At 38.5% G+C, this 27,449-nt stretch overlaps 1 protein-coding gene across 5 annotated transcripts in view; it reads left to right on the top strand.

The window, feature by feature from the left end:
• SMARCA2 (SWI/SNF related, matrix associated, actin dependent regulator of chromatin, subfamily a, member 2) overlaps positions 1-27,449 on the top strand; it is a 120,748-nt gene that overhangs the window by 12,323 nt on the left and 80,976 nt on the right. For all 5 annotated transcript variants that reach the window (XM_035309099.1, XM_035309100.1, XM_035309098.1 and 2 more), the window contains 7 exons: positions 4,762-4,885; positions 12,037-12,366; positions 13,176-13,277; positions 16,666-16,915; positions 25,117-25,243; positions 26,485-26,658; positions 26,881-27,054. In XM_035309099.1, coding sequence (XP_035164990.1) covers positions 4,762-4,885; positions 12,037-12,366; positions 13,176-13,277; positions 16,666-16,915; positions 25,117-25,243; positions 26,485-26,658; positions 26,881-27,054 — 1,281 coding nt within the window. The remainder of the gene's footprint in view (positions 1-4,761; positions 4,886-12,036; positions 12,367-13,175; positions 13,278-16,665; positions 16,916-25,116; positions 25,244-26,484; positions 26,659-26,880; positions 27,055-27,449) is intronic.

The raw sequence follows: 27,449 nt of genomic DNA on the forward strand, positions 1-27,449 counted from the left end.
TGACATTCCATGCAGTTAAAGTAACTGATCAGCCACCTGCATGCTTCAGTTTGAACAAGTAAACTTTTTGTTTCTCCTTAGTGTTATTTAAAGCAGTTTGGCTTCTATGTAATGATGTATAACATTTTTGTTTGTTTTCCTTTTTTTTTTTTTTTTTCAAACAAGTGTAGTAAAAGTGGGAGAGTGTGCAAAAAGTGTCCCAGTTATGCAATTGCTAGTGGGATGATCCCATATATGCAATGGTATTGTGGTTTTCACTTCCAAATTTAACAGATTAAGTGGTAAAGCACCTTAATTCTATGCTAGGTGTTTGACTAGTTTACAGAGCATAGCATGATGCATAAAAACAAAAAGAAATTAAAGTGTGGAAAAGTAGGTAGATATAGAAATGATTGATATAAATTGATATTAAAAAATCATAATTCCTAAAGTTCATTTACTTAACTGCTGTTAATATGAAACATAAAGACTGTATATTCATATAATAATCCAAAAAGCCTTCCACGGGAAAATTTACTATTGGTTTACATAATTCAGTTTTGACAGAAACAATAAATTAGCTATTTTTCTTACTACTTCCTTGAGTAATCTTTAGACTACCAGTGATGTTGCCAAGGGAATCATTAAAGGCCTAGTGGGAACTACTGCCTAAAGGGGACCCATGCTGGAGCAGTTTGCTCTTGATGGATGGACCCCGTGGTATGGAGCCATGTGGGAGCAGTTCTTGAAGAGCTGCTGCCTCTGGGCAGCCCCCGCGGGCTCAGTTTGGGAAGGATGGCATCTGTGGGAGGGACCCTGCGGGGAGCAGGGGCAGAGTGACCATGAAGGAGCGGTGGAGATGAAGCGTTAGGGACTAACAGTAGCCCCCATTCCCCAGCGCTGCTTCGGGGGGAGGACATAGAAGAGGGTGGATGGCAGAGGGGGGGGGGGGGGAGGGGGGAGGGGGTTTTAGTTTGCTTTTAGTTCTCACTGCTGTAGTCTGTTAATAATAGGCAATAAAATACAAATCTTCCTATGCTGATTATGTTTTGCCCATAATGGTAATTGGTGAGTGATCTCCCTGTCTTTATCTCAGTTCTTAAACCTTTTTTTATAATATTTGCTCCTCCTGTTTTGTTGAGGAGTGGGAGTGAGAGGGTGGAATGGTAAAGCTTAGCTGTCTATCTATGTCATACCATCATATCCACATGCAGGCATTTCTGGAGGCAGAAGATAGGGACAGATGATTTTAGTGTTCCCTGTATTATTTTTGTTGTATGGTCCACATCAGTGAAAAAAGAATGTATTGTTTTTGAACTTGAAAATTAAGAGAGGCTTTGTGTGAGATGGTATTCTGGTGATTTATGTGAGATGAATAGAACTGTTGGTTAAATCCCTACTGCAAGGGCAACTGCAGTCAGACTGCCTATCAGTGATGTGGCTGTGTGGTTAGGTGACAACACATTGCTATTTGGTCTATGTAATTTTTGTTGTTAGCGTAGAGGATGCGTGGTCTAGAAGAAGTCTATTTTGATTCTTAATCTTAGTCTCTGATTTCAAGGCCAATGTTTTATTTGGTTGTTTAAAAAGGAGGTAGGAAAAAAAAGACACCATAATCTGCAGTTTATCTGGAAATAGGTCAAATTGTGATGTAACGCTCTTTGTGAGAAGACCTTACTGAATGAAGAGTAAAAGCAGTGTAGGTAAAATATTCCTTGTACTGTAGGCAAAAGTACTTTGTAGTTTACGTAAAGTCTGCAAGTTTGCCAGCTTTGCCAGCCATGTAAGTATGCGCTTGCATGCTGTTGAGATTTATCCCTCATTAGGTCTTAAGGAAGCACTGTGTAATGTATCTGTCCTGTTCTCTGTACCTGTTCTTACTTACAAGGACAATAATAGTAATGTGTACTCAAAGTTGAACATGTCTCAGCTTCCTATTTCCCATCTGTTCTGTCGTATTAAAAGAAAAATAGAACACACCGATGCGATAGTAGTTCTGTATTGCTGGTACAGATTACATTTTTCATGCCAACAATGTCTTTGTGGAAGAGATCTCTAATTTATACAGGACAGAAGAATTCTCAGAAATTGCTTTGTGTGGGGGATGTTTTCTGTGATTTTTAACCTGTTACATAGGTTTAAAGTTATCTAACTTCGTAACTATATAGTGATTCAAAAAGGTTGTGAAAAATAACCACTTTTCAAGTGATATAGTTCTTGTCCACTTGGTTTTAGTGTTGTTTTTTTCTTCTGTAGACAGTGGAGGTGCTTTTTGATTAAAAATATTCTTGAAAGCCTATGCCTCTGCATTTAATTATTGATCATTGAAATTAGTTTTGCTTTTGCCTTGAAAGAGATTTGTGCTATCTTATTTTTTTTTTAGCTTTGCAATTAAAAACAGATTAGTCAGTTATATTTTTTCCTTGTCTGTTTCTAATGAATTTCACTTTTAGTTTTTCACACTATAATTTCTGCAAATACACAGAAGCAAACCCAATTTTTGTTATACTTATGCTCCCTTTTGTTAGACTAGAAACATTTGAGTTTGCTATTTATTTATTTTAAAACACATATTTTACAAAAACTGTTGTTTTCATCAACTCTTCCCACAGAAGTACTTCTCCAATTGACATTTCTGTGCCTATCCTTCCATTCCTTTTTTTTTTTTTTTTTTGTTAAATTCTCCTTTTGAAAGGACAGCTGTAGGCATGTATTTGTCTTCCTTTTCACTGCTGCTCTTCATTAATGCTAGCCCCATTTCCCACCTCCTGTGTGCTAGTACTTCTGATGCTCTGGATGTGAGTGCCATGTCCCATCTTAGGTCCTTTCAAAGCTGCCAACATCAACAGAGGCTTCACTGTTGCCGTCCATCAGTGCAGTGCAGTGACACCCATCCCTGCTGTCACACCACAGAGTATACAGCCACAGCCCCTTGTTCTAGAAAACAGATTCAATTTTGTGTACAGTCTCTTCCTCCTCTTGGAGGCCCTGAAGATTTAGACCCGTGCATATACCCCGATAAAATAGGAATGGGTCTGATTTTACAGGTGTTTTGGTTTGTGTAGTACTCAGCTCCTGCAGACAAAATGTGAACTGAGCATTCTTGTCAGCGTTAGTTGTCTATAAATAGCTGAGAAGGGACAGGGAGAGCTCTTCATGCTCAGAGAATGGCATTGGGTTTTACTTGGTCAGCACACTGAACCTATTTTTAATGTGTCTATTAAGCTATCTCTACGTTCCTACTCCACATCCCAAGTTCATGTAATCAAAAATAGCCTATCAGATAAAAGATTTTTCACAAACGTTTTTGTAATGTCATGACTAAACAATTTGTTGAAACAAAAATCCATTTTACTTCTCATTTTTTTTGGTAAGTTTTCTTTCTTTATCCTTAGTTTCTGACAAAGAAAATGATGGTGAAATACTTCAATAGTGCTGACTAACCAAAAAAAAAACCCTTTATTTAAAGATAATTTCAATCAGACAAAATTATTTCAATAGAAAACTGAAGAAATATATGAAGGATTTACAAATAAAATTTAGGTTTTTTTCCTTTTCCTGCATAAAAAGATGATGTGTCTTTAATTCTTCTGAATTCATTCATGTGTAACAGATTTATCAAAGGGAAGAAATATAGTGTTTTTCTTTAACTTCTATAGCTATTTTTTTCCTGTAACTTCTATAGCTTCTTATGCATTTTTTAACAACCTGTATTTTCCATTGGAATATTTTTTCCTACCTCCTTAAAAAAAAAAAAAAGGCATCAATATGTAGGCGTACATTCAGAGAAAATAGGCTGCAAGGTCTATGTTTTAGTAGGGCTTGCAAGAACAGTATTTAGTGTGTGTAGAAGTATGTGTTAGAGAGGCATAGTTTCGGATTTCTGTATAGAGAAGGTAAGTGATGCCACACTTTTCTTTCCTAATACAAAGCTGTGCTGACACTCTTAAGTCAGTAGTTAATAAGCATTACGAGATATGGTATAATTTTTGCTTTCAGGTAAACTTTTTAAGTTTTCGTAAGAGACATCTTTTCCTGCTTATGTTACTTTTCCTGTGTTTTCACATTCGGAGTTTTGAGGTTTCTATTAGGGAGCAATTTCCAACGCCCTGCATGCTTTCTGCATATTTTTCTGACCTCAGGCTGTCTTCTCTTCACTGTCTGAGAAGGGCTTTTGGTACTGTTTTGCATCCCACGTACCATGGGAACTGTAGTTTTTGATGAGTGAATGAGGTGACAGTGACTATAGGTAGCAGAAGTAGTTGGGTAGAACCACATCTTCCCTTCCTTGACTGCCTTAACCTCTTCTTTGTAGGCAAAAATAGGGAACCTCCTGCAATGGTATCTTCATGTTTGAAGAGAAACAGTGTTTGGGGCATTCCAGTAGAGACTGAAAGGGCAAAGTTTGGGCTAAAAATAGCTCAGGCCAAGCCACAGGCTGTACTTTAATAAGTTGGTGTGTGTTACACAGCTTTGTAATATGAGACCAATACCGCTCATGTGCTTGTATGTGGACAGTTTGCCTCCCTGGCGTTGCCAAACAGTTCATAAGGAAGCAAAAAAAACTTGTCAAAAAAGAAACAAAGGGGACAAGCACTCCAGTGGTGCTCTGTGCTTCCTGAAATGTATGATTCCAGGGGTAAAGGTTCCCAGTGTATTTATTTTGAATGTCAGTTAAGAGAAGTTTGTACTTCATGTTTATTTAGATTTTAAGTTAAACTCCTTTAGATTTTTATAGTGGATTTATACACTATCTCTGTTTGTTTATTTTTTTCTCCACAGTCCATTGATGGCTTGCATGAAAAAGGAATGGTTGAAGATGTTCATTGTGGCTCCATGAAGAGTATGCGACCTCCTCACCCTGGGATGGGTCCACCTCAGAGTCCAATGGACCAGCATAGCCAAGGTTTATACATACTGTGCATGCTCTATGATTTTTGGGCCCCATTATGCCAAAATGAGTCAGTAGTTCCGTGGAACAGATTTCTAATTATTTGCAGCTTTGTTTGGAAAAACTAAGCTCATATCAGAGGGGAAGGTGAATAACATACCAAGGTGAATAACATCCTGTCTGGAGTGCTTATCAGTCATCTACTTGAAAAAAACAGAGATTTTTGTAACGTTCAACTCAGTGGTCTGTGATTGAAACCCTAATGTGTAATGCATCATTTGATCCCCAATCTAGGACCATGAACACTAGAAAGTAATGTTTTTCCATTACACCTCACAGTATTGGTTAAATGAAAAATTACTCTTGCAGTTAGGTATTCTCCATCAGCTAAAACTTTTCCATTGAATTCAGGGGGATGGAAGCATGATGATTTGAGAGCAATGTTTTCCCTGACTTTGCATTTACCTGGTTCCATTTTAGGGCCATTTCTCTTTAATGTTTTCATAAATGACTTGAATGCGGGACTTGAAGGTATACTGAGTAAATTTGTGGATGACGCTAAACTGGGAGGAACTGTTGACTCCCTTGAGGGCAGAGTGGCCTTGCATAGAGAGCTTGACAAAGCTCAAAGAGAGCTGGACAATCACCAGTTGTATGAAATTTAACAAGATCAAATACCAGATTCTGCACCTAGGTAGGGTCAACCTCGTCTATACATATACAGATGGGGAAGAGAGGCTGGAGAGGCACCCTACGTAAAAGATCTGGGGGTTTTGTTCAGCTAGCTGATGACCATGAGTCAACAGCATGCCCTGGCCAGGAGGGCCAGCTGTAGCTGCAGTGCATCAGATACAGCACTCGTAGCTGCTTAAGGGAAGGGGTTCTGCTCTGGTGCAGCCTCAACTCCAGTACTGTGTGCTGTTTTGGGCATCACAGTATAAAAAGGACATAAAAATATTAGAGAGTGTCCAAAAGAGGGCTACAGAGATGCTGAAGGGTTTAGAGGGAAAGATGTATGAGGAGCAGCTGAGGTCCCTTGGTTTGCTCAGCCCAGAGCAGAGCAGGCTGAGAGAAGGCCTCATGGCGGCCCGCAGCTCCCTTACAGCGGGAGCAGAGGGGCAGGTGCTGAGCTCTGCTCTCTGGGGACAGTGACAGGACCCGAGGGAACAGCATGGAGCTGGGACAGGGGAGGGTCAGGCTGGGTGTTAGGGAAAGATTCTGCACCCAGAGGGTGATCAGGCACTGGGACAGGCTCCCCACGGCAGTGGGCACTGCACCAAGCCTCCCAGAGTTAAAGAATTGTTTGGACTATGCTCTCAGAGTCTGGTTTTGGGTGGTCCTCTGGGGACGCAGGAGTTGGACTCAATGATTCTTATGGGTCCCTTCCAACTCAGGGCATTCTATAATTTTGTATACCTTTTAAAAAGAATTTGGGAAAAAAGTGTAAAAATAAATTCTGCATCTCATCAGAAATTATAGCAACAAAATTGTGGATATAGAATATGTGCTCATATATGAGAGTTATAAATTAGAAATGAATTGGTAAACTGTACGTAGAGTTGTAGATATATATAATCTATGTAAAATGAACAAGCTGCTGTGAATAACTAATCTTGAAATAAGGACCACTGAGCTTAGAGCAAGTCTCAATCAAGAATTTTGGAAGTAGTGATTATTACAGTCTACTCTAAGATACAATCAACTGACTCTTTGTGGTGAGAGGACATGCTTTGATGAGCGAATCAAAAACATTTCTAACGTAAATCTGCAATAATTTTGTCACTCTGCTCATAAATTCATATTTGCTGTTTCCATGGCAATTACTGTTCTGAGATTTTTTCCTTTTTTCTCTTTTTTTTACTAATGATAATTACTAAAACAAGATATGCAACTTTATTACTTTTTTTTTTCCTTGATTTTCAGTTGCATGCTAGTCACGTGGGAAGAATCTCTTATGATCTGAGACAGTTATATTTTTATTTCAGTCATACTGCAACACCGTGGTTTACAAAAACGTTGGGCATTAATTTATGGAAAAAAAAAATCTTAATTGGTATCTGTATCCTCAGTAGTTACTCCTTTCCACTCTTGCTGCCAAATGGCAGAAAGGGTAACATTCCTGACCATTTGCAGTGACCAGTTTTCTTGAGCTCATGCACAGTGATGTCCATGTTTCAGCATTAAAACCTTTCTTTTAATGCTACTGAGTTAAATAGAAAGGGAAGTCCATTGCTCTGACTTCATAGCTGGCTGTTTAATAACCATACTACATTTAACTGGATTTGAGCCATATTAGAAAGTGTGTTCAGCTTCTGTGACCTTCTGTGCCGGAAGTCCCAGTGTTGATATTAGAAGTATGAAATTTACTGTAAATTTTTAAACTGCTTAACAGAATTATCCAGAAAATAAAATCTATGTTTAGATTTGATTTTGTAAGAGGAATGTGGAGAAATTGCAAAAAGCCCAACATATATGTGACAATGTTGATTTTTTTTTCTTTAATTATAATTCTTAAAGAGATATAAGTGGACTGAAACAATTTCCTCATTTTTTCTGGAATTTAGAACAAAGTAAATGCACTTACGGTGACACAACAGTGACACATAGACCTGTTTGAATAGTTTGGGTGGTTTTTCTTGCTATTGGTAAATGAAGGATAACATATGTAGGTATTTAAGGTTTTGGGACTTAATCTGTATATATTTTTAATTAGCAACCTGTATTTGTTGAACTTCTTACTATAAAGATACACCAGTTTAGTTATTTTATAAAACTCACTGCAATTTTGCTAGTGTACAAACAATGCTTGTTGTCCCTACTGCTCTTCAATTAGCTGCACTTTCTTTTCTCATGTTTTTTTCTGCCTTTTAAAGATGAGAAAAGATGTGTTGGGTCATCTTATCTATCTGCCTGCCAGCATAAGACCTCTCAACAGCTTATTTCTCTAGCCTTAGTTTTAAATTACTTGCACACATGGGGCCTCTATGTCTTTCTCTTGGCTGAGAGTTTCACAAGAGATGATGTTAACACTGGCCATACTACCAATAGGGAAGCTTTATATGCTGCTTACCTTAAAGAAAGATTTTTGTAGGCTTGATCCAACATGAATGTATATATTAATGTCCATTTTAAGATGTTATGCTTTTCCACTGTTATTGTGAGCATGTATGTGATTTATTTTTTAAAGAATAAACTTTATTTTTTGTCTGAAATGACAGTTAAGGTAAATGCCATACTGAACTAAATTTCTTCAGTTCTGTATCTTTCTCCTCAAAAAATTCTCTTACATTGATCTTTATGGGTAAGCATGTAGCCTTCCAATCAGGTTTAGCAGAAAGTTTTTATGTATATGATCCTCAGACATCATCATCATTCAAATCTACTTAATTTTTAGTGGAAGTCAAGATCTCTGTTAAATATTGCAGTAATTGGAGTGGTAAAACCTTGACTCTTCTATCTACCACTAGTTGTCAGAATTCAGAATTCAATTGTTTGCTTCTGTTTAATTGTAGCATTAAAAGTGGAGAAAAAAAAAAGGTCTTACCTTAATTTTTAGCTCTCTAGTTCTTCAGTGTTGTAACAGATGAGGAAGTCGGTCTTTGCTTCTGTTAATTAAAGTGAAATTAAAAGCAATTAGAGCAGAAACTCATATGGTCTGCCTTTCAAAAATACTTGTGTTTGGTAAAGTGTTAGGAATAGGATTTCTTCTGTTGTCAGCAGTGAAGAGAATATGCAATTTATGACATTTTATGATGTATTTCTCTCAAAAAAGTTGGTGTCAGAGATGTTTTAAATTATTTATACAGTTAAGAGAACAGTGCTTGTTAATTGCTTAAAAATTCAGAAAAAAATCTGATGTAGTTTCACTAATCCCACTGTGGGATTATGGAGAAGACATAATCAGAATCAGTCCCTCCTCAGAGGTGCCTAGCTAAAGCACAATGGGACCTACGGGGGGGAGGGGGGGGGTGGCGGGCGGGATCATGAGAGTAATTGAGAATCACCATAATTGAAGATGTTCAGAACTTATTTATCTAAGACCTGGAGAAACCTGATACTTTGAGTTGCCCCAGTTTAGATGATATCTGGGGCTATTTGACTTGCCTTTACTAGAATAATGTCTTCTACTCTGTATATTTTTCAGAACTATATGTTATTTTTTCCCACCTCATAGAACTCCTCTGTTGCAAGTGTTTTGCAACTTTATCATTCAGTGCTTTTGCTGTCTTCTATTCTGAAGATTAAACTAAGCTGAAGTGTTTATTCTGTATTGAAGATAAAATTTTATGTGGAAAATCTAGAGGAAGTGGTATCTGATAGTTCATCCTGAAACAATGATCTAGAGATTTAAAATATGGAATGTTTACTGTGGGAATTCATGCATGCCACAAAAATGCATTTGACGAGCTTCATGGCAGATGAAAGTTTGTTTGCAAAGTTAAAAGGCATGTCCTTAACTTAAACATTCTTAAGCCCCGTGTCTTTAATATTGTCTTTTGCAGCATATGCTTGTTAAACTCAATTTTCATGAGTCTTGATGTGTCCTTATTCAGAGCCCATATGTGCATGCTCACCTGTAGTAGAGTAATAAGATAGGTATATACTTTATCAGGATATGGCAGTTACTGTATTATTTCACACCACTAAATCTTCTGAAAAGTTTTAAATTTAAAAAGGAAAACTTCCATATAACCTCTCAGACTTTAGGTCCTGTAAGTGCTACATTTTAGAGCCTTCACAAGATGGAAAGGCCTTTGTTCTTTTCTGAGATATTCTATTAGAATTTTGTTTTAAGTCTTAACTCTTGTCAAGCCTTTTTTCCTTATTACCAAGAACCCTAGTACACAGGACTTTGAGGGAGAAAGAAGGTGTAATTAACACATCTAGAAAAGTAAAATAAAATAAAATGCATGTTTCTGGAGACTCCTCTTTACAAAATAGTAATAGACTTGTAGCCAGAACTGCCAAGACTTGAAACAAGTGCTCAAGATCATATCCCACAATTCTCATTTTTGCAGTACAGATGGATTTCAAGATCCTGGGTCTGAAATGTGTCAGTGATTAAGGAATTTATAACTTGGAAAGCATTGAAGTGGAAATAAATTGTTTTTTAAAAGGCAGTTTTGAAAACAATCTAATTCAAAGTAGGTGCTATTTAAAGCAAATTCTGAGATTATAAGTGTAATAGTATTGGATAAACATAGCAATAAATCTTGCATTTTTCAGGTATAAAACAATAATGCATTTTTTTGTGGTGTAGTATTTTCTTACAGCAGTGTTCTCAGCAAGAGGAATTTCTAGTGTCAGCTCTTAATTAAAAAAAAAAAATTAATGCAAAAGTAACTGTGAAAGGAGATGAATAAGTGAAGTAAACTTAAGGTTATTTATTATTGATTTTATCACTACTAATAGGTGTGTAAACAGTTTTTGTAATGATCTAGTAAATAATTTCAGTAACTTTAACTTTTGAAGGTTTCTTTTTTTTCTTGAACTCATCAGTTCACTTTCCCTATTTTTCTCCTAAGTTGTTTAATTTTTCTTATTCTTATCAAAACCTTCTATCTGGTCTCCATCTTCTTTATTTACAAGATTGAACCCAGTCCATTTCTGTCTTGTCTTACTTGGCCTTTCTCATCACAAAACCTTTACTCATCTACTGTACTTCAGTCTCATTTTCCTTTTTGAGGAGAGCTGAAATCCTGTGTTCTTTTTCCTTTATTTAGACATCTACAGACATGGGAAGTTTGTAAAATATTTTAATCCCCAGAGGCCCAGCATCACTAGACTTTCAATTCTTTAGCATTCTCATCTATCTACTTCTAGAAATTCTAGAGACTTACAGCTTCTGTCATCTCACAAAAGAGAATTCGAGACTGAGATTTTGTCCATGTTACCTTTACTGGGAGACCAATGAGAATAGTGAAGCTAAGGAGAGGTCAATTTTTTTTTTGATCTGAACTATGTGTAGATGATGTTGATGCAGTTTCACTTAGTGTCAGAATGATGGAGATTTGGTATCAGAAGCTTTTGCGTGAAGTTTGGAGTTCCATATCCCTTGGCTTGGTAAAGCATATGAACATGAGCCAGAAGATTTCTTGATATTAGTTTTAATTTATTTTAAAATTATTTTATATCTGTGTCTGTGTGTGTGTATACATACATATTTTCTAACTGGTTAGAACATTATTTGTGCTCCACAATACCAGAGTGAAGTGGGTAAATACCATCACCTTTTTTCACTGTTGGTAGACATATTTAAAATCTAGCTGTCTGTAGCACTTTACCTGAAAGATCACTCTTAATACTTTTTTCTTAATCTGACATGCTATGTGCTCTTGATCTCACCAAAAATCTATACCATCTGTTTTCATGGATGAGTTGCAAAACTCTTGGAAATATGTATTATGTGTAGTTAAATTAAGTGCAGTTAAAATTTAGACAAATCAGCTGTGTTCACAAGTGCTATAGAAAGGTACAAGCACCATTTGATTCAGAATTGTGCTTGCTCTCTTAGAGTTTTATTAAAGTACCAGTCTTCAGCAGCTTCTCTAAAAGATGATTTTTGTGCTAGCAGTTGATGTTCCAAGTTCAAGATGAGCACCCAGATGGTAAACGGTATTGAATGTTCTTCATCTGACTCAAAGCCTTAATCTGTATATATTAATGAGCAATTGTGTAGACACTGAACACTACCTATTTCTATTTCTGTATTTTGGAGAGGTTTGGCAAAGAGGGTCAGTAAGGGTGAATAGGTGTTCCTTGATGCATGTGCATCAAAAAGACGTTACAACACCCAGCTGCAAAAAATGCAGAATCTACTACGTATGTATTGTAGTGAAATACTTGTCTAACATTCTAGTGAACCTATATGCCATCCTGATGTTTCTGTGTTGTATTTCATGATCAAGTTTGTCTTACTAAAAATGTAAGAGTAATTGTTCTTTTTAGGAGTAATTAGACTGCAGAATCATAACTGTTCAGACGAGGTCACGTAGCTATCTTGATACCCCAGGGAACTTCTGGTGGCACTTTGCTCTTGCAGAAAATACTACAACTATCCTGACTTGAGATACATTTATATGTTCAATGTGCTACTAAAGGCAATTAATGAAATTCAGGTTTGACTACACAGGATGATAAGTTTGTGATAATCTCATTTGTTCTAGGTTATATGTCTCCACACCCTTCTCCACTAGGAGCACCAGAACATGTTTCCAGTCCGATGTCTGGAGGAGGTCCGACTCCACCTCAGATGACCCCCAGCCAGCAAGGACCCATTATACCTGGAGACCCACAAGTTATGAGTCAACCCAACAGAGGTCCTTCCCCTTTCAGCCCTGTACAGCTGCATCAGCTGCGGGCTCAGATTCTAGCATACAAAATGTTAGCTAGAGGTCAGCCTTTACCAGAAAACCTCCAGCTTGCTGTTCAGGGAAAGAGGACCCTGCCTGGCATTCAACAGCAGCAGCCTCCCAGTGCCTTCAACAGACAGTCTGGTAAGTGCACCCAGGCCTTGTGTCACTGCACAGATAATTTTTGGAAGATCTTCTTGTGGAACATCATAGAAACACGTGGTGTTCAGAATTGTAATTTCAGACAGTATTCTGGCCTTTGGTTTTAACCTTAAGCAAGTGCATAAAACATCTGTTATTAATAGGATATCGTCAACGCTGAAGTTAAAGTATCTGCCTTACGTCAGATATTTTTGAATGCTAACCATACTTAATTGATCACAATTTTACTATTCTTCTTAAAGTGAATTTTCAGTCTCCTGTCATTATGGGGAAAAAGTAGATATGAAATCTGGAGCAAGCTGACTGAAGGTAAAACAAACCATGTATAGTGTTCTATCAAGTACATAACATGAGGAAAAGAAAGTGTTCTTAGTATTTTTTTCTTCTAATGATAATAGATGTTACAATGTAGTAAGCAGGTACCTTTTGGTCCTAAGAAAACTGTTACGTTAAATACCGTTTGTAGTTTCTGAACACTTCCATTACTGAGCTAGCATTAGAAATTAAGCATTAAGATGGTCCTGTTTTCTTGTTAGTAATGGTTTTAATAATTCCACTGGTCACTTCATTTCAGTGTATATGACTTAGCTACCAAATAGAGGGTTTATTTAGATGTGTTTTTAATATGCTTCACTATGTATTTTTTTCACAGTAGAATCTTCTTAAAACCATGTTTAATGCATAAGAATTCTATTTGCCTGAATAGACTAGCATGCTGGAAAGCAGCTGATTGTTGCATGCTTGGAAATGCTTTGTATCTCAATACATTTATTTCCTCTGACATATTTTAGGTATTGGGTTACATGCAATGAGTGGTACTGCAACTGGACCAGGGCCTGCTCCAGGAATACCCGGACATACAGCTGCCATTACCCCTAAAACTTGGAGTGAAGGTATAGAAGAGTATAATGCGAATTTTATGTCATACACAGACTTATAGTTAAATGGTGTAGGTAGAAAGTACAAAAAAGATGCAGAAAAAAAAGGGAAAGTAAAAAGTCATACAGAAGAGATAGAGTAACCTTTACTGTGCCTAGGACTTAAATATCAAGGAGAATCTAACCATTTATTTATCCATGAGTGATTGACCAGATGAAATTATTGCAGTTGTTAGGCAGCCTGAACATAACGCACCTTTTTATAATCAGAATGAAATATATAAGCTGCCTGAGGGACACCCATAAAATCTACTTAAGTTATGTTCTCAGAATGCTTGATTGTAGGAAGCTTGTCTTTCAAATATATTCTTTGTTACTGTAAACAAAACTATTCAAGACATGGCAGAATGAGGCTTTTTTTTTTAAACTGGGTTGCTTTGAAAGTACAGTGTAGTCTTTGAGGTCTAATGAACAGAATATCATTTTTTTCCCTACTTGATAACTTTTGAATCATATAATTTGTGTTTGGATTTACAGGCTCATTTTATGGCTTGGAAGTAGAGTGAAAGAAGGATTGTATTGAAATTAATTAGAAGTCCCTGATAGTAAATTGTTTGGAGGGTTTTGTTGGTTTGTTTTTTGCTTTAAGAGAGATTTAAAAAGAAATATAATATTATAGACGTGAGAATAACACATGCTTCTCTTGCATTAGAAATCTTATGCAGTGCTGTTACTTGTGGGTAAATCTGGGGACAGAGATAACTGTGATAGTTGATGTCATAAAAATTCTCAGTCATTAGTCAGCTACTTAGGGCCACATAAAAAGGAAATGAAATATGTAAGAAGTATGTAATCAGTTGTAGAAGTGCTTTTCTTGGAATACTCCCAACAAATATTTACAATTTGAGTGGGATAATAAAGAGGGTGAAAAGTGTTTCTTGAGAGGTTATATGTATGAGTTTATCAAGCACAGTGCCTTCTATCTAGCTTAAATGCTGTGACTGAAAAATGTTGGAAGGTGTATCAAATCACTAGATGGATAGTTTTATTTAAGTAATCCAGTATGCCATAATAATATATTTGTCCTGTTCAAGTATAAGCTGCTTAGAGTTTGTCTTTTTTCACTGCTCTTTTTGATAGTGCAAGAACAGAATTTTTTTCCTATCTGTTACAGGGATTTATTTGATGCATTTTTAAAGATTGTGTTTATTTCTTTAGATTTATTTTTCATTCATTATGAAGTCCTTCATGGTAGTGTGTGTTCTACAGTTCAATTTGTATGATTGACTGAAAAGTGAGACTACATAGGGGCCTTTGGTGGCTTTGCTGTCTTTCCTTATTTTTTTTAAGCTGAAATGCAGTGATGAGGTTCAACAAGAGCAAGTGTAGAGTCTTAACCTCTCTGGGGAGGAATAACTGCATGCATCAGTAATGGTTAGGGGCTCACCTGTTAAAAGGGAGCTCTGCAGAGAGGGACCTAGGGGTCCTGATGGAAAACAGGTTGGCCATGAGCCAGCAGTGTGCACCCATGGCCAAGAAGGCCAATGGCATCCTTGGGTGCATTAAAAAGTGTGTGGCCAGCAGATAGAGGGAGGTTATCCCCCACTTCTACTCAGGCCTGATGAGGCCACACCTGGAGTATTGTGTCCAGTTCTGGGCTCCCCAGGGGGGTTTGGACTAAATGATCTCCAGAGGTCCATTCTAACCCCTATGATTCTGTGAAAATTCAAAGTTTGTGCTTATGGTCCTTTTCTGGAGTTTGAAGCAGATGTGTCAATGACAAATGGTGATCTCTGAAGACTAGGAGTCTTTTTTATCTAGTTTTCAGAATGTTGGATTTGTTTATGTTGATTGCAAACATAATTTGTAGTTGTTTTTCCTAGCATTAAATTACTATGACTCCTCAGACAATTAAGTGACAGCTTAATTGTTACTGTGTCTGTTGTCAGTGACAATTTTTTGCATATCTGAATGCATGGGTGACTTGTTGACATAATGATGTACTGAAATACGTGACACATAGTAAATCATCTAATTTCAACTCCCCTACCATGGGCAGGGACTCCTTCCACCAGACCAAGTTGCTCAAAACTCCATCCAGCCTGGCCTTGCACCTCCAGGGATGGGGCATCCACAGCTTCTCTGGGCAACCTGTGCCAGTGCCTCACCATCTTTAGAGTAAAGAATATTCTCCTTATATCTAATCTAGATCTACCCTATTTTAGTTTAAAGCCTTTACCCCTTGTCCTATCACTGCACTGTCTGACAGACTCCCTCCCAAGCTTTCCTGCGGGCCCCCTTTATGTACTGGAAGGCCCTCTAAGGTGTCCTTAGAGCCTTCTCTTTTCCAGGATTAACAACCCCAACTCTCTCAGCCTCTCTTCATAGCAGAGCTGCTCCAGCACTCTGAGCATCTTTGTGGCCTTTCTCTGGACTCACTTCCACAGGGCCTTGTCCTTGTGTTGGGGACCCCAGAGCTGAACACGGTAAATGACAAGTACTATATTCATATTAACTGAGGAGTTAATTTGAAGGGCCACAAATATAATGGAAGAACCGAATCACCTTTCCTATGAGAAAAGGCTGGTAGAGCTGGGACTGTCCATCCTAGGAAACGGAAGTCTCAGGGAGATCTTATAAATCTATATAGGTACCTCAGAAGGTATTTTTGAGGGAGCAAAGAGTATACAGCGAAGCTCTTTTCAGTGGTATACAATGACAGGTAACAGGCATTGGCTGCAAACTGAAAAAAAGGAGGATAAGCCTGAACATTAGGAAGTGTTTCTTTACTGTGAGGATGACTGAGCTTAGGCATAGATTGCCCAGAGAGTTTGGAGATCCTTGAAGATCTTCATAAACCATCTGGCCATTGTCCTGGGCAAGGAGCTCTGTAATCCTGGTTGAGCAGGGGAATTGAACCAGATGAATTCCAGAGGTCTCTTCCAACCTCAGCCATTCTATAATTTGGTGATTATAGATGTATTCTAAAATGGTGCAAGGACAACAAACAAGAAGCAGAATTAGATCTTAAGGGAAATAGAATCACAGAATGCTTGAGGTTGGAAGGGAGCTCTGAAGATCACCTAGTGCAAATAGAGCTGTTTTATGTTTTCTGATGCTAAACTTAAAAGTCAGTATGGATGGGCAAATAATGATATTCATGATAAAGTTTCAAGTGTTTTTTTTTTTTTCTTTCAACCAATTCCTGCAATGTGTTGTCTACTTTCATTTTAATATGTTTTTTTTTTTTTAAACACAGAGTAAAGTCTATCTCAGTGTGTGCTTTTCTGGTAGTTTTGTATGTTTGTCTTAGCTTCATGTTTTGTCTTCAGAAGCCATCTTGAATTTCTTCCTATACTCCATATTACATGTTATATATACGTATTACTTTTTTATGATTCAGGCCAAACCCCAGATATGAGTGTCTCCACTGCTCCTCAAAAGGTTCCTGCACCTCCACCTAGTGGAAGGCCTTCTCCTGCCCCTCCTGCTGCCCAGCCTGCTGCTGCCATGCCTGGACCTTCTGTACCACAACCACCACCTGGACAGCCTTCACCCATCGTTCAGCTGCAGCAAAAGCAGAATCGCATCAGCCCTATCCAGAAGCCGCAAGGATTAGACCCTGTTGAAATACTTCAGGAGCGTGAATATAGGTAAAAGTGAATAACGTGATTCAAATGACTATGCAGATTGTTGTTTTGTACTTTCTCAACAGATAGTCTTTAATATCAAGTATCATAGTGACAATCAAGTTTCCAGAGAGGGACCATGTCAAAGAGAAGTATAGAAACATCAAACTCAAATTGATAATTTAATTTCACCTCAAGTTACAACCTAGACAAAGCATACTGTCAGTATCATTGCAAACCATCTAAGTTTAAAAAAAGCTCAAGTTCTCTGCTGTGTTACTGTGTTACTTGGATTTTTCAAAAAGCAGAAGTTAGGAAATCAAAATCCTTGTAATTTACAGAGAAACCAATTTAGTGTGGTAAGTTTTCAAAATTACAAACAAATAAGGAAGGGAGCAGTGGAGGTCAAATGGCTGACAGTGGCCAAAGCAAAAACAAATTTTGTTAGTGATCATGGTGTTGGCTGGACTACCAAAGATTAAAGAGAATATTAAGGATGACACAGGCAGGATTAAAGAAAAGGTTACCAGGAAATACGGTCTTTAAAAGTTGCCTCCTGAGTGCCCTAATTAGTTGATGAATTGTATTCATAACAAACTGTAGAGGACAGCATTTCTTCCAGAACTAGAAAGAGACTTCTCCTGCCCTTTGCCTATCAACAAGGCCCTTGAGACAACAACAGTTGTCCTTCAGAATCTGCAGGCAGAAGGATCTTGACCTGCACATAAAAGATTATCAATTGGAGGGAAAAGACTTCACATAGCATATTGTTTGGTATGGACTAATGAAACCTCTTCCAGTTACTATAAGAATGAGTTTGTGAGGAAAAAGTAACCAAATGGAATGGCAATCTCACTGGAAACTGGTTTGAAGACCTTCACTTCATGAAGGTAAAGCACCATAAAGTGTTTTAGGATGTGGTGCTATGACCAGAATCCAGGTCTTGATCCCAGAAAAGCTCTCACTTTCTGTGTAAAATAATGCTTAAGTAATTATGTGGCATGTAGTTGTGGTAATTATTTTTTTACTGGTAGGACACACCATTACATAGTTTCACAGTTGCTCGGAAAGGAATGTTTGTATTACTAACCTGAACCAAGAATTGTGTGGCCAATATAGTGTAACCTTTCCTGCATCAGTTGCCTCAAATTTTTCTCTCCGTCTATCCATCTCTGCCCTTATTGCACTATTTACACCAAACTGTTATGACTTATTATGCAGAAGTGGAGGAAAGCAAAATAACTGTGGCAGAAAGTAAGTTGTTACAATTAATATATAGAACTGATTGCAGATACAGCATATGCATGCACGAGGTTCAAAACACCCTAATCTTGGCAGAGTAAGTGAGGTGGAAGTTTGAGAGGGATTCAGTGGTAGGTTTTCACTTTCAATTTTTACAATAGTGGTTAGACAGTGATCCAAGCTTTTTTAATGTTGAACACTGCTGGAATTTCATATAGCTTTACATACCAGAATGCTTAGAACTTCTGGAAGTATCTTCATTGCTTAAAGCTGTGTAAGTAATATAAGACAAAAGCTTAAGGGAAAAAAAAAAAAGTGTAACAACCTTTATGCTTTGGATGGTGCTAGGCTTAGCTTTAATGTAGGGAAGCTTGATACAGAAACATGAAGTATGCACACTTCCTTCATAAAATGAGAGTAGAAAAAAGCCTCTATAAGTATTTTTATTCTGATAATCTGTGAAGTTAGCGCTACCTTTATGAAACAGTTATCTCTTAAGATCTGTGAGCAGTTAAATTTTCTAATAAAGCATTATTCTCTCAAATACCCAGAAAACTGGGTTCACATTTTTCATGAAAATATGGAATTAACACATAGCTGTTTTGGGTATCTATATTTCAAATACATAAGCCCAAAAGGCATGCTGTTTCATTGTGGGAGTCTGAGCACTGAATCTGATCAAGTTAGGAATTCATGAAGGTCACAAGCTGTTTACTCTGTGACCTTAAACATAGTGTTTCTGGACTAAAGGTGTGAAGTATAGTGCTGGGATTCTGTCTCACATTCATTTACTACTAATTAATCAGCTTCATGATAAAAGTTAATCACTGGGGGATTTGGCCTTTCTTTGTGGTTTATACACTCTTCTTAAGCAGCTAACAGCTGACTTTTGGTAGAGGATACACGCTACTGTGTACACACTTCCATTTTTTATGGATCATTTATATAGTTTCTGTATTAGAGATTTAGTCTTACTTGCACACATTACAGTGCTCTAAAGGTAAAATACTTTATTTTTTTCTATTACACTAAATAAATCACATCTAATTATTTATTTCAGTGACAGCAATTCTTTTTTCCTTTCCTTGTTACTAGGGTGTTGTTTGACAATTTATCAACTAGGCACATGCAAGTACAGCACAGTGTTCCTATCCATTAACCACGTATTAAATAGACTGCTGCAGATGGAGAAGCAGTAGTGGACCTATTAACATATTGCTGGGTCTGAAAAAGCTTTGAATGTGGTGTAACATCAGCATACTGTTTCTTGTCCCAGAGAACCCTTGATCCATTTATTCAAAAAAGTCTCTGGCATAAGTTAACAGAAAGAAAGAAAGTAGAGAGTTAATGTTGGAGTCAAACTCACATGGTTGTGCCAAGAAGCTATTTGTAGCATGTGTTAAAGAAAGGATTGTATGCTAATTGCTGTAAATCTCTATATGACTGACTGAAGGTGGATAAAAAGATACCTAGATATTTAAAATTCTGATTAATGTAAGAATTCTAAAGTATTTATATGTGGAGAGCTGTTAAACTTGTGGTCCTTAAAATCTTGTTGTGGTGATAAATTCATACCATGCTTTTATGAAACTTCCCTTAACACTTTCTTCAAAATAAGTGCTGCTTTTCAGTCTTAGTGAATAGATGATCCCTTAAAGCTAATTATATGCAGTGTAATTTAAAGTTATTCTGCTATGTGGAAAGGCTTTTTTCCATCTTATCATTAAGTAAAAAAATGTTTTTGTGTCCTGTGGACTGTTAGTATCTTATTTCTGTTATCTGAAAAATTATGTATATTAATTATATTTATGTATATTAATTGCTTGCTGTATGGCATCCACTCCAGACTTGCTGGAATGTGCAAGAGTAACCTTTATAGTTGACCGCAGTTAATGAGGAAGAGGTGTACATCATTTAATTGCAAAGGGATTTCTGTGTAGATACATTAGCCACTTTCTTCATGGATGAGGATAAATTGCTGAACTGCAAAGATTAATTAAATGTATCATTTAAGTAAGATAAGATTATATTCCTCAAGCCCTAGCAAAATCATCTGGGAAACTCTTCTCCTTGAATTCCATTGACTTAGTATTTTTCCGTGAAGACAAGAATAGTCCAATAAAATTCAGTCATTCTCTTTAAAGATTTGAAGGTGGCTGTAATTTTAAAACACTTCAAGCAGTTGTGGCATTCACTTGAGGTGAGATGTCTGCCATTAAATTCTTTTACAAATCCTGTTGACTTGCATTATATTTAGTCATAATAAACTTGCATTATATTTAGTCATATCTCAAGAAGGTTGTATATTTTGATTTTTTTTTTAATAATTTAGATAATAAAAATACAAACTCCAGCCCAACTTTGGCTTTTAATTAAATTTATAATGCGTAAACTTTTATGTTTAGGACGCACTTTCATCTATTTTCTTACCAGAGTTAGGCTAACAAACCAATTCTGACAGAATCAATAAGTGAATACTCTATGCAGCAAAAAAGAAGAAAAATATAAACTGAAAATATGTGCAGTATTCAGCTGCCTTACTAAGTCCACAGCTCAAAAGGGGAGTCTGGGAAGGTTGTGACTGCTTCACTCACTAAAGTTCCTAAGAATTCAGTGAAACCAGGATCTGGCTATAACTTTTTTAGGTAATTGTTTCAGAAGCATGGCAGCTATCTGGGGAGTGAAATAAATCATAGTTGTGATTGATGATTACATCTATGCATGAATAATCAACAGGCAGAGCACCCATCATAGTCTTAGAATACTAATGGTATTCTGTTTGTATGCTGTGGCTGCTTTTCTGTATGGATATACAATAGTACATCTAATCTCCAAGGAAACCACAATTCTCAGAATTTTGCATCATTAGTTGCGTTAAAATGTCTTCTCAATAATTGGAATGCCCAGTTAAAGCGAAGTTGTGCAAAGCGTAGACTTTTTTTTCAGTGTAGTACAGCTTATTTAAAGGAACAAAATGTACTGATATTTCTAATGAAACTCTTTCTGGCTAGGACAGTAACTCTTTAGGTTTTACATTTCAGTCTGTATGAAAAACTTAACTAACCCAATTTTGCTTCAATTTTTTGTTCTCTTGAGGGCACTTAGTTAATCTTCTGCAGTTATATAGCATTACATACTTTTTCTTCAGGAACTTCAGAAGTCTTTGGGGAAGACAAAAAGTAAGTTGTACCAGAATTTTGGGAAGGAGTACTGATACAGAACAGATGTTATCTGCCACTTTACAAGTGATTCTAGTTGCTTTTCAGATTGTACATGAGTCATTATGCACGTAGGTACTCTGATACTAATCACAGAATAGTCTAGGTTGGAAGAGACCTCCAAGATCACAGAGTCCAACCTCTGACCTAACACTAACAAATCTTCCACTAAACATATCCCTAAGCTCTACATCTAAACATCTTTTAAAGACCTCCAGGGATGGTGACTCAACCACTTCCCTGGGCAGCCTATTTTGGTGACTAACAATCCGTTCAGTAAAGAAGTTCTTCCTAATATCCAACCTAAACTTCCCCTGGCGCAACTTTAGCCCGTTGCCCCTCGTCCTGTCACCAGGCACGTGGGAGAATAGACCAATCCCCACCTCGCTACAGCCTCCCTTCAGGTACCTGTAGAGTGCAATAAGGTCGCCCCGAGCCTCCTCTTCTCCAGGCTAAACAGTCCCAGCTCCCTCAGCCACTCCTCGTAAGACTTGTTCTCCAGACCCCTCACCAGCTTCGTAGCCCTTCTCTGGACTCGCTCGAGCACCTCCATGTCCTTCTTGTAGCGAGGGCCCAAAACTGAACGCAGTACTCAAGGTGCGGCCTCACCAGAGCCGAGTACAGGGGGACAATCACTTCCCTGGAGCTGCTGGCCACGCTGTTTCTTATGCAAGCCAGGATGCTGCTGGCCTTCTTGGCTGCCTGAGCACACTGCTGGCTCATATTCAGCTGACTATCAACCACTACTCCCAGGTCCTTCTCTGACAGGCAGCTTTCTAACCACACGTCTCCCAGCCTGTAGCTCTGCTTGGGGTTGTTGTGCCCCAGGTGCAGGACCCAGCACTTGGCTTTGTTGAACTTCATACCGTTGGCCTCGGCCCATCGGTCCAGCCTATCCAGATCCTCCTGCAGAGCCTTCCTACCCTCGAGCAGATCGACACACGCACCTAACTTGGTGTCATCTGCAAACTTGCTGAGGGTGCACTCGATCCCCTCGTCCAGATCATCGATGAAGATGTTAAAGAGGACTGGTCCCAGTACTGAGCCCTGGGGGACTCCACCAGTGACCGGCCTCCAACTGGATTTGACTCCATTCACCACAACTCTCTGGGCCCGGCCATCCAGCCAGCTCTTAACCCAATGAAGTGTATGCCAGTCCAAGCCATGAGCAGCCAGTTTCCCGAGGAGAATGCTGTGGGGAACGGTGTCAAATGCCTTACTGAAGTCAAGGTAGACCACGTCCACAGCCTTTCCCTCATCCACTAAGCATGTCACCTTGTCATAGAAGGAGATCAGGTTCGTCAAACAGGACCTGCCCTTCATAAACCCATGCTGACTAGGCCTGATTGCCTGCTTGCCCTGCAACTGCCGCATGATGACACCCAAGATAATCTGCTCCATGAGCTTCCCTGGCACTGATGTTAAACTAACAGACCTATAGTTCCTCGGGTCAGTCCTCCGGTTCTTCTTGTAGATGGGCGTCACATTTGCTATCCGCCAGTCAAGTGGGACCTCCCCCAATAGCCAGGACTGCTGATAAATGATGGAAAGTGGCTTGGCCAGCTCCTCAGCCAGTTCTCTCAGTACCCTCGGGTAGATCCCATCTGGCCCCATCACCTTGCGTACATCCAAATGCTGTAGCAGGTCGCCAACCATTTCCTCGTGGATTGTGGGGGCCACATTCTGCTCCCCATCCCCTTCCACCAGCTCAGGGTACTGGGCGTCCAGAGAACAACTGGTTTTGCTGTTAAAGACTGAGGCAAAGAAGGCGTTAAGCACCTCAACGTTTTCCTCATCTCTCGTCACTAAGTTTCCTCCCACGTCCAGTAAAGGGTGGAGATTCTCCTTAGTCCTCCTTTTTATGTTGATGTATTTATAAAAACATTTTTTGTTGTCTTTAACAGCAGTGGCCAGACTGAGCTTCAGATGAGCTTTGGCCTTTCTGATTTTGTCCCTGCACTGCCTTGCAGCATCCTTGTAGTCCCCCTGAGTGGCCCGCCCTCTTTTCCAAAGATTATAAACCCTCTTTTTTCTCCTAAGCTCGAGCCACAGCTCTCTGCTCAGCCAGGCTGGTCTTCTTCCACGCCGGCTCATCTTTGGGCACGTGGGGACAGACTGCTCCTGAGCCATTAAGATTTCTTTCTTGAAGAGCGCCCAGCCTTCTTGGGCTCCTCTGTCTTTCAGAACCGCCTCCCAAGGGACTCTGCCAACCAGTGTCTTGAACAGCTCAAAGTCAGCCCTCCGGAAGTCCAAGATAGTGGTTTTATTGATCCCCTCCCTGACTTCGCCGAGTATTGAAAACTCTACCATTTTGTGGTCACACTGCCCAAGACAGCCCCCAGCTAGCACGTCTCCCACCAGTCCTTCTTTGTTGGTGAACAGAAGGTCTAGTGGGGCACTTCCTCTGGTAGGCTCGCCAACCAGCTGCGTCAGGAAGTTATCTTCCATGCTCTCCAGAAACCTCCTGGACTGCTTTCTCTGGGCTGTGTTGTGTTTCCAGGATATGTCTGGGAAGTTAAAATCCCCCACAAGAACAAGCGCTGACGATTTCGCAACTTCTGCCAGCTGCCTGTAGAACTCCTCATCTGTCCCCTCATCCTGGTTTGGTGGTCTATAACAGACCCCCACCAGGATGCTTCCCTTGTTGGCCTTTCCGTTGATCCTAACTCCATGTATCAGGTGCATCCATTTTGCCGGATGTGTGATCTACTTTCCAGCAGTAAGGCTTACATGTCAGGTATATGAGAGTTTGTGGCACAGTGCACAAACCACAATGTGGAGTGCTGAGGGAGTGAAAGGCCGGGGAAACATGGAAAAGAACACTATATGCAAAAAAGCTCCATAGAAAGTGTTTTCTTTCTGCCTTCACAGCAGTTCAAAAGTCCTCATCACAGAAGAACTGCAGCAGAGGACTGTTCTTAATGTGATCTGATGTGAAAATAAAGAAAATGGAGATTTTTGTGAGTCCTGTGCAGTATAGGGAGATAAAAGATATTTCCATTCTTCAGCTTTAGGTTTTTTGATTTTGGGAGAGAAGGATTCCATTTTCTTTCTCTTTCTTGTTTCCTTTATCTCCCTCTTTCTCGCTGTCTTTCCTATTCCCTTTCTCTTTCTTCCTTGCTCACCCACTTTTCCTTGCTCTTTTGTGCTCACCATTTTGTTCTCTCTCTCTCTTTCTTCATGCATTTGGGAAACGAAGGGCACTGAATCAGTTGAATTGCATGCAATTTTTGGATGACTTAAAATTTTGGGGTCTGTTTTTTTTATGCTTCTGCAAAATTTACAGTTCACAAAAATACTTCATTGTAAATAAAACCACAAAACCTATGTAACTGTTAGCTCTGTGATCTTTCAGTGTGAAAAACGTAACAAAACAAGGTCCTTATGGCTTGTCCATTATTCACTTTCTGTTGAATTTGCAAATGAATGCAAAAGGAGGTTGCAAAAGTAGAGTGCATAAAACAATACCCATCAAAGAAGCCTGAAAACAGAATCCTGGATATATGACTAAAATGCAGTTTCTAAGTTGCTTTTCTCGCATGTCCTTTTGGTCAAAATTAAAAGAGAGGCTGAAGAGTATTTTTATTAATTGACAATTTATGAAAAAGGATACCTAATCTCCATCTCAGCAGAAATCTTTTAGTTTAGAAACAAGTGGTAAAAGCCAATTAAATACCTGAGATAAAATGCCTATTTTAATTGTGTCATTTTGATATCTATTTAAATATTTTTCCTGATGTCTTACCGGTTTTTGTATTCACTTAGGCTTCAGGCTCGAATTGCTCACAGAATCCAGGAACTGGAGAACTTGCCTGGTTCTCTGCCCCCTGATCTGCGAACCAAGGCAACAGTGGAGTTGAAAGCACTTAGGCTACTGAATTTCCAGCGTCAGGTAATTCCTTTTGCTTCAGGAAAATTGTCAGAGATTATAGTAAAATATGTATGTGTAACACAGGATGAATTGGCATGAGATCTTTACAGCGATACTGAATCTAAGCAAGAGATTTTGTATGTGAGCAAACTTGACTGACAAGTATGTCACAGAAATTGATTGATTACTAAAAATGCACAAGAATTCTTTCTCCCTCCTGCTTCATTTCCCAGTCTAAAATGTAACCATAGAACCGTGCCTTTTTATAAGGAAAATGACAGTAGCACAAGAAGAAACAAGCAGAACAGGTTGCAAATCCATTTTCAACACAAATCCCAGTAGACATCTTCCTCTGGACATTTTTTATACTTGTTCATGGGTCCCCTTGCTCTGGGAAGAATTGTATGGTGGTGGTGTGTGGTATTTCTTATGATCTGTTTTCAGAATTCTCACTGTGGCACAGACTTTGAAAATTACACTTAACAAGATCATACATAAAACAGAAGTTTGGTCTTGAATGTATGTATCAGCAGATGAATTTCAGAAAAAGAAACACAGTGCCAGATTCTTCTGGGCCTCTTGCTGTAGGTTTTTTCAGCTAGTGTGGAGGACTAAACATGTGATATGGCAGGTCAAGCAAAAATACTTCCTGACAGAAGTCTTTGCCAGTAGTTGTACTAAGATGCCTGAGTCTTTCTTCCTGCTGTCCTGGCACTCCTTCGTAATGAAGTTTTGTCGGAGGTTAAATGTGAAACATCAGGCTCTCCCTGCTGCTGTGCTGTGACTGTGGCTGTACTGTTTGAAGCCTTTACTGTTTCACTCTCCCTGCCGTCTCCTGTGCAGCTGACAATGAAAGGAGTTGTCAATTCTGTTCAGCTCCAGCTCTAGAAAGTGTGTTATATATGTTGTTCATTCATGTTTTATTTGAATGATGTAACATCTTGGCTAGCTTCTTTCATTGCAACAGAACAGTGATTTGTGCTATTTTGTTAAGAAGGAAAAAATTATGATTAAGAATGATGAACTCTTTTGGCCATCCTGTGGAGGCTTAAGATTTGTTTAGGGAAACAGATATATCCGCTGCAACTGTATAGACGCTGTTTTTTTGTAGAACTATAATAAGGAAAATAGAAGCTGGGGCATTTTCTGGACTGTTATTATTTTACTCTGCCATAACAATGCTTATGGTTGTTTTTCCATGTATCAAAACTGTCTGTTTAATTATTTCTTTTTCACTCATTGGTACTTCTACTCATTGGTAGTTGAGACAGGAGGTGGTAGCCTGCATGCGTCGTGACACAACACTGGAGACAGCACTGAACTCCAAAGCCTACAAGCGAAGCAAGCGCCAGACTTTGAGGGAGGCCCGTATGACAGAAAAGCTTGAGAAGCAGCAGAAGATAGAACAGGAGAGGAAGCGTAGACAGAAGCATCAGGTATTTTAACTTATTAACTGCTTGTCTGGTCACAGAAATTGAATTTGCTTTCTTGTGATGATCTTTCCTGTTACGTATTCACCTTTCAAGTTTTTAAGACACAAAAAAACTCCAAATCATGAAATAAACAATAGGAAAACAATAAGATTATAACTTCTATATTCCTGATTTCAAATCATATGCTTTGTCGAAGTATCTGTACTAACTTGTTTCTTTTTCTAGGAATACCTCAATAGTATATTGCAGCATGCTAAAGATTTCAAAGAATACCACCGGTCAGTGGCTGGGAAAATTCAGAAACTTTCTAAAGCTGTGGCAACTTGGCATGCTAACACCGAACGTGAGCAGAAGAAAGAAACAGAGAGAATTGAGAAAGAAAGAATGAGAAGACTAATGGTAAGGAGTGGAGGGAGAGATACAATTGTGTACCTCTAAAATCACAAATGTGTATCTAAAATCACATACTCTATCCTTTTTAATGTTTCATATCCTGTCTCAAACAACCACCTATTTCGTTTGCAGAGTAAATCCTCTGTAACTCAAAAAGTATAAAACCGCTGCACTTTGATTATGTTTATTTCTGATGATGACACTGTTCACTTTAACCTATAGCTACTTTTTTTTGAAGTTCTCTGACAAGAATAATTGTTTTTTCTATCAGCCTGAAAACTTAGCACAGTCACTAGTGTACAGTATCACTTAGTATATGAAATTAATTAGATTAACATTTTTACAAAACTGCAGGGATATTTGCCCACTATATAAATACTGTATTTTTTTCTTGGCTTAGA

Source organism: Oxyura jamaicensis, chromosome Z (genome assembly GCF_011077185.1).
Source record: "Oxyura jamaicensis isolate SHBP4307 breed ruddy duck chromosome Z, BPBGC_Ojam_1.0, whole genome shotgun sequence".
Lineage (NCBI taxonomy): Eukaryota > Metazoa > Chordata > Aves > Anseriformes > Anatidae > Oxyura > Oxyura jamaicensis.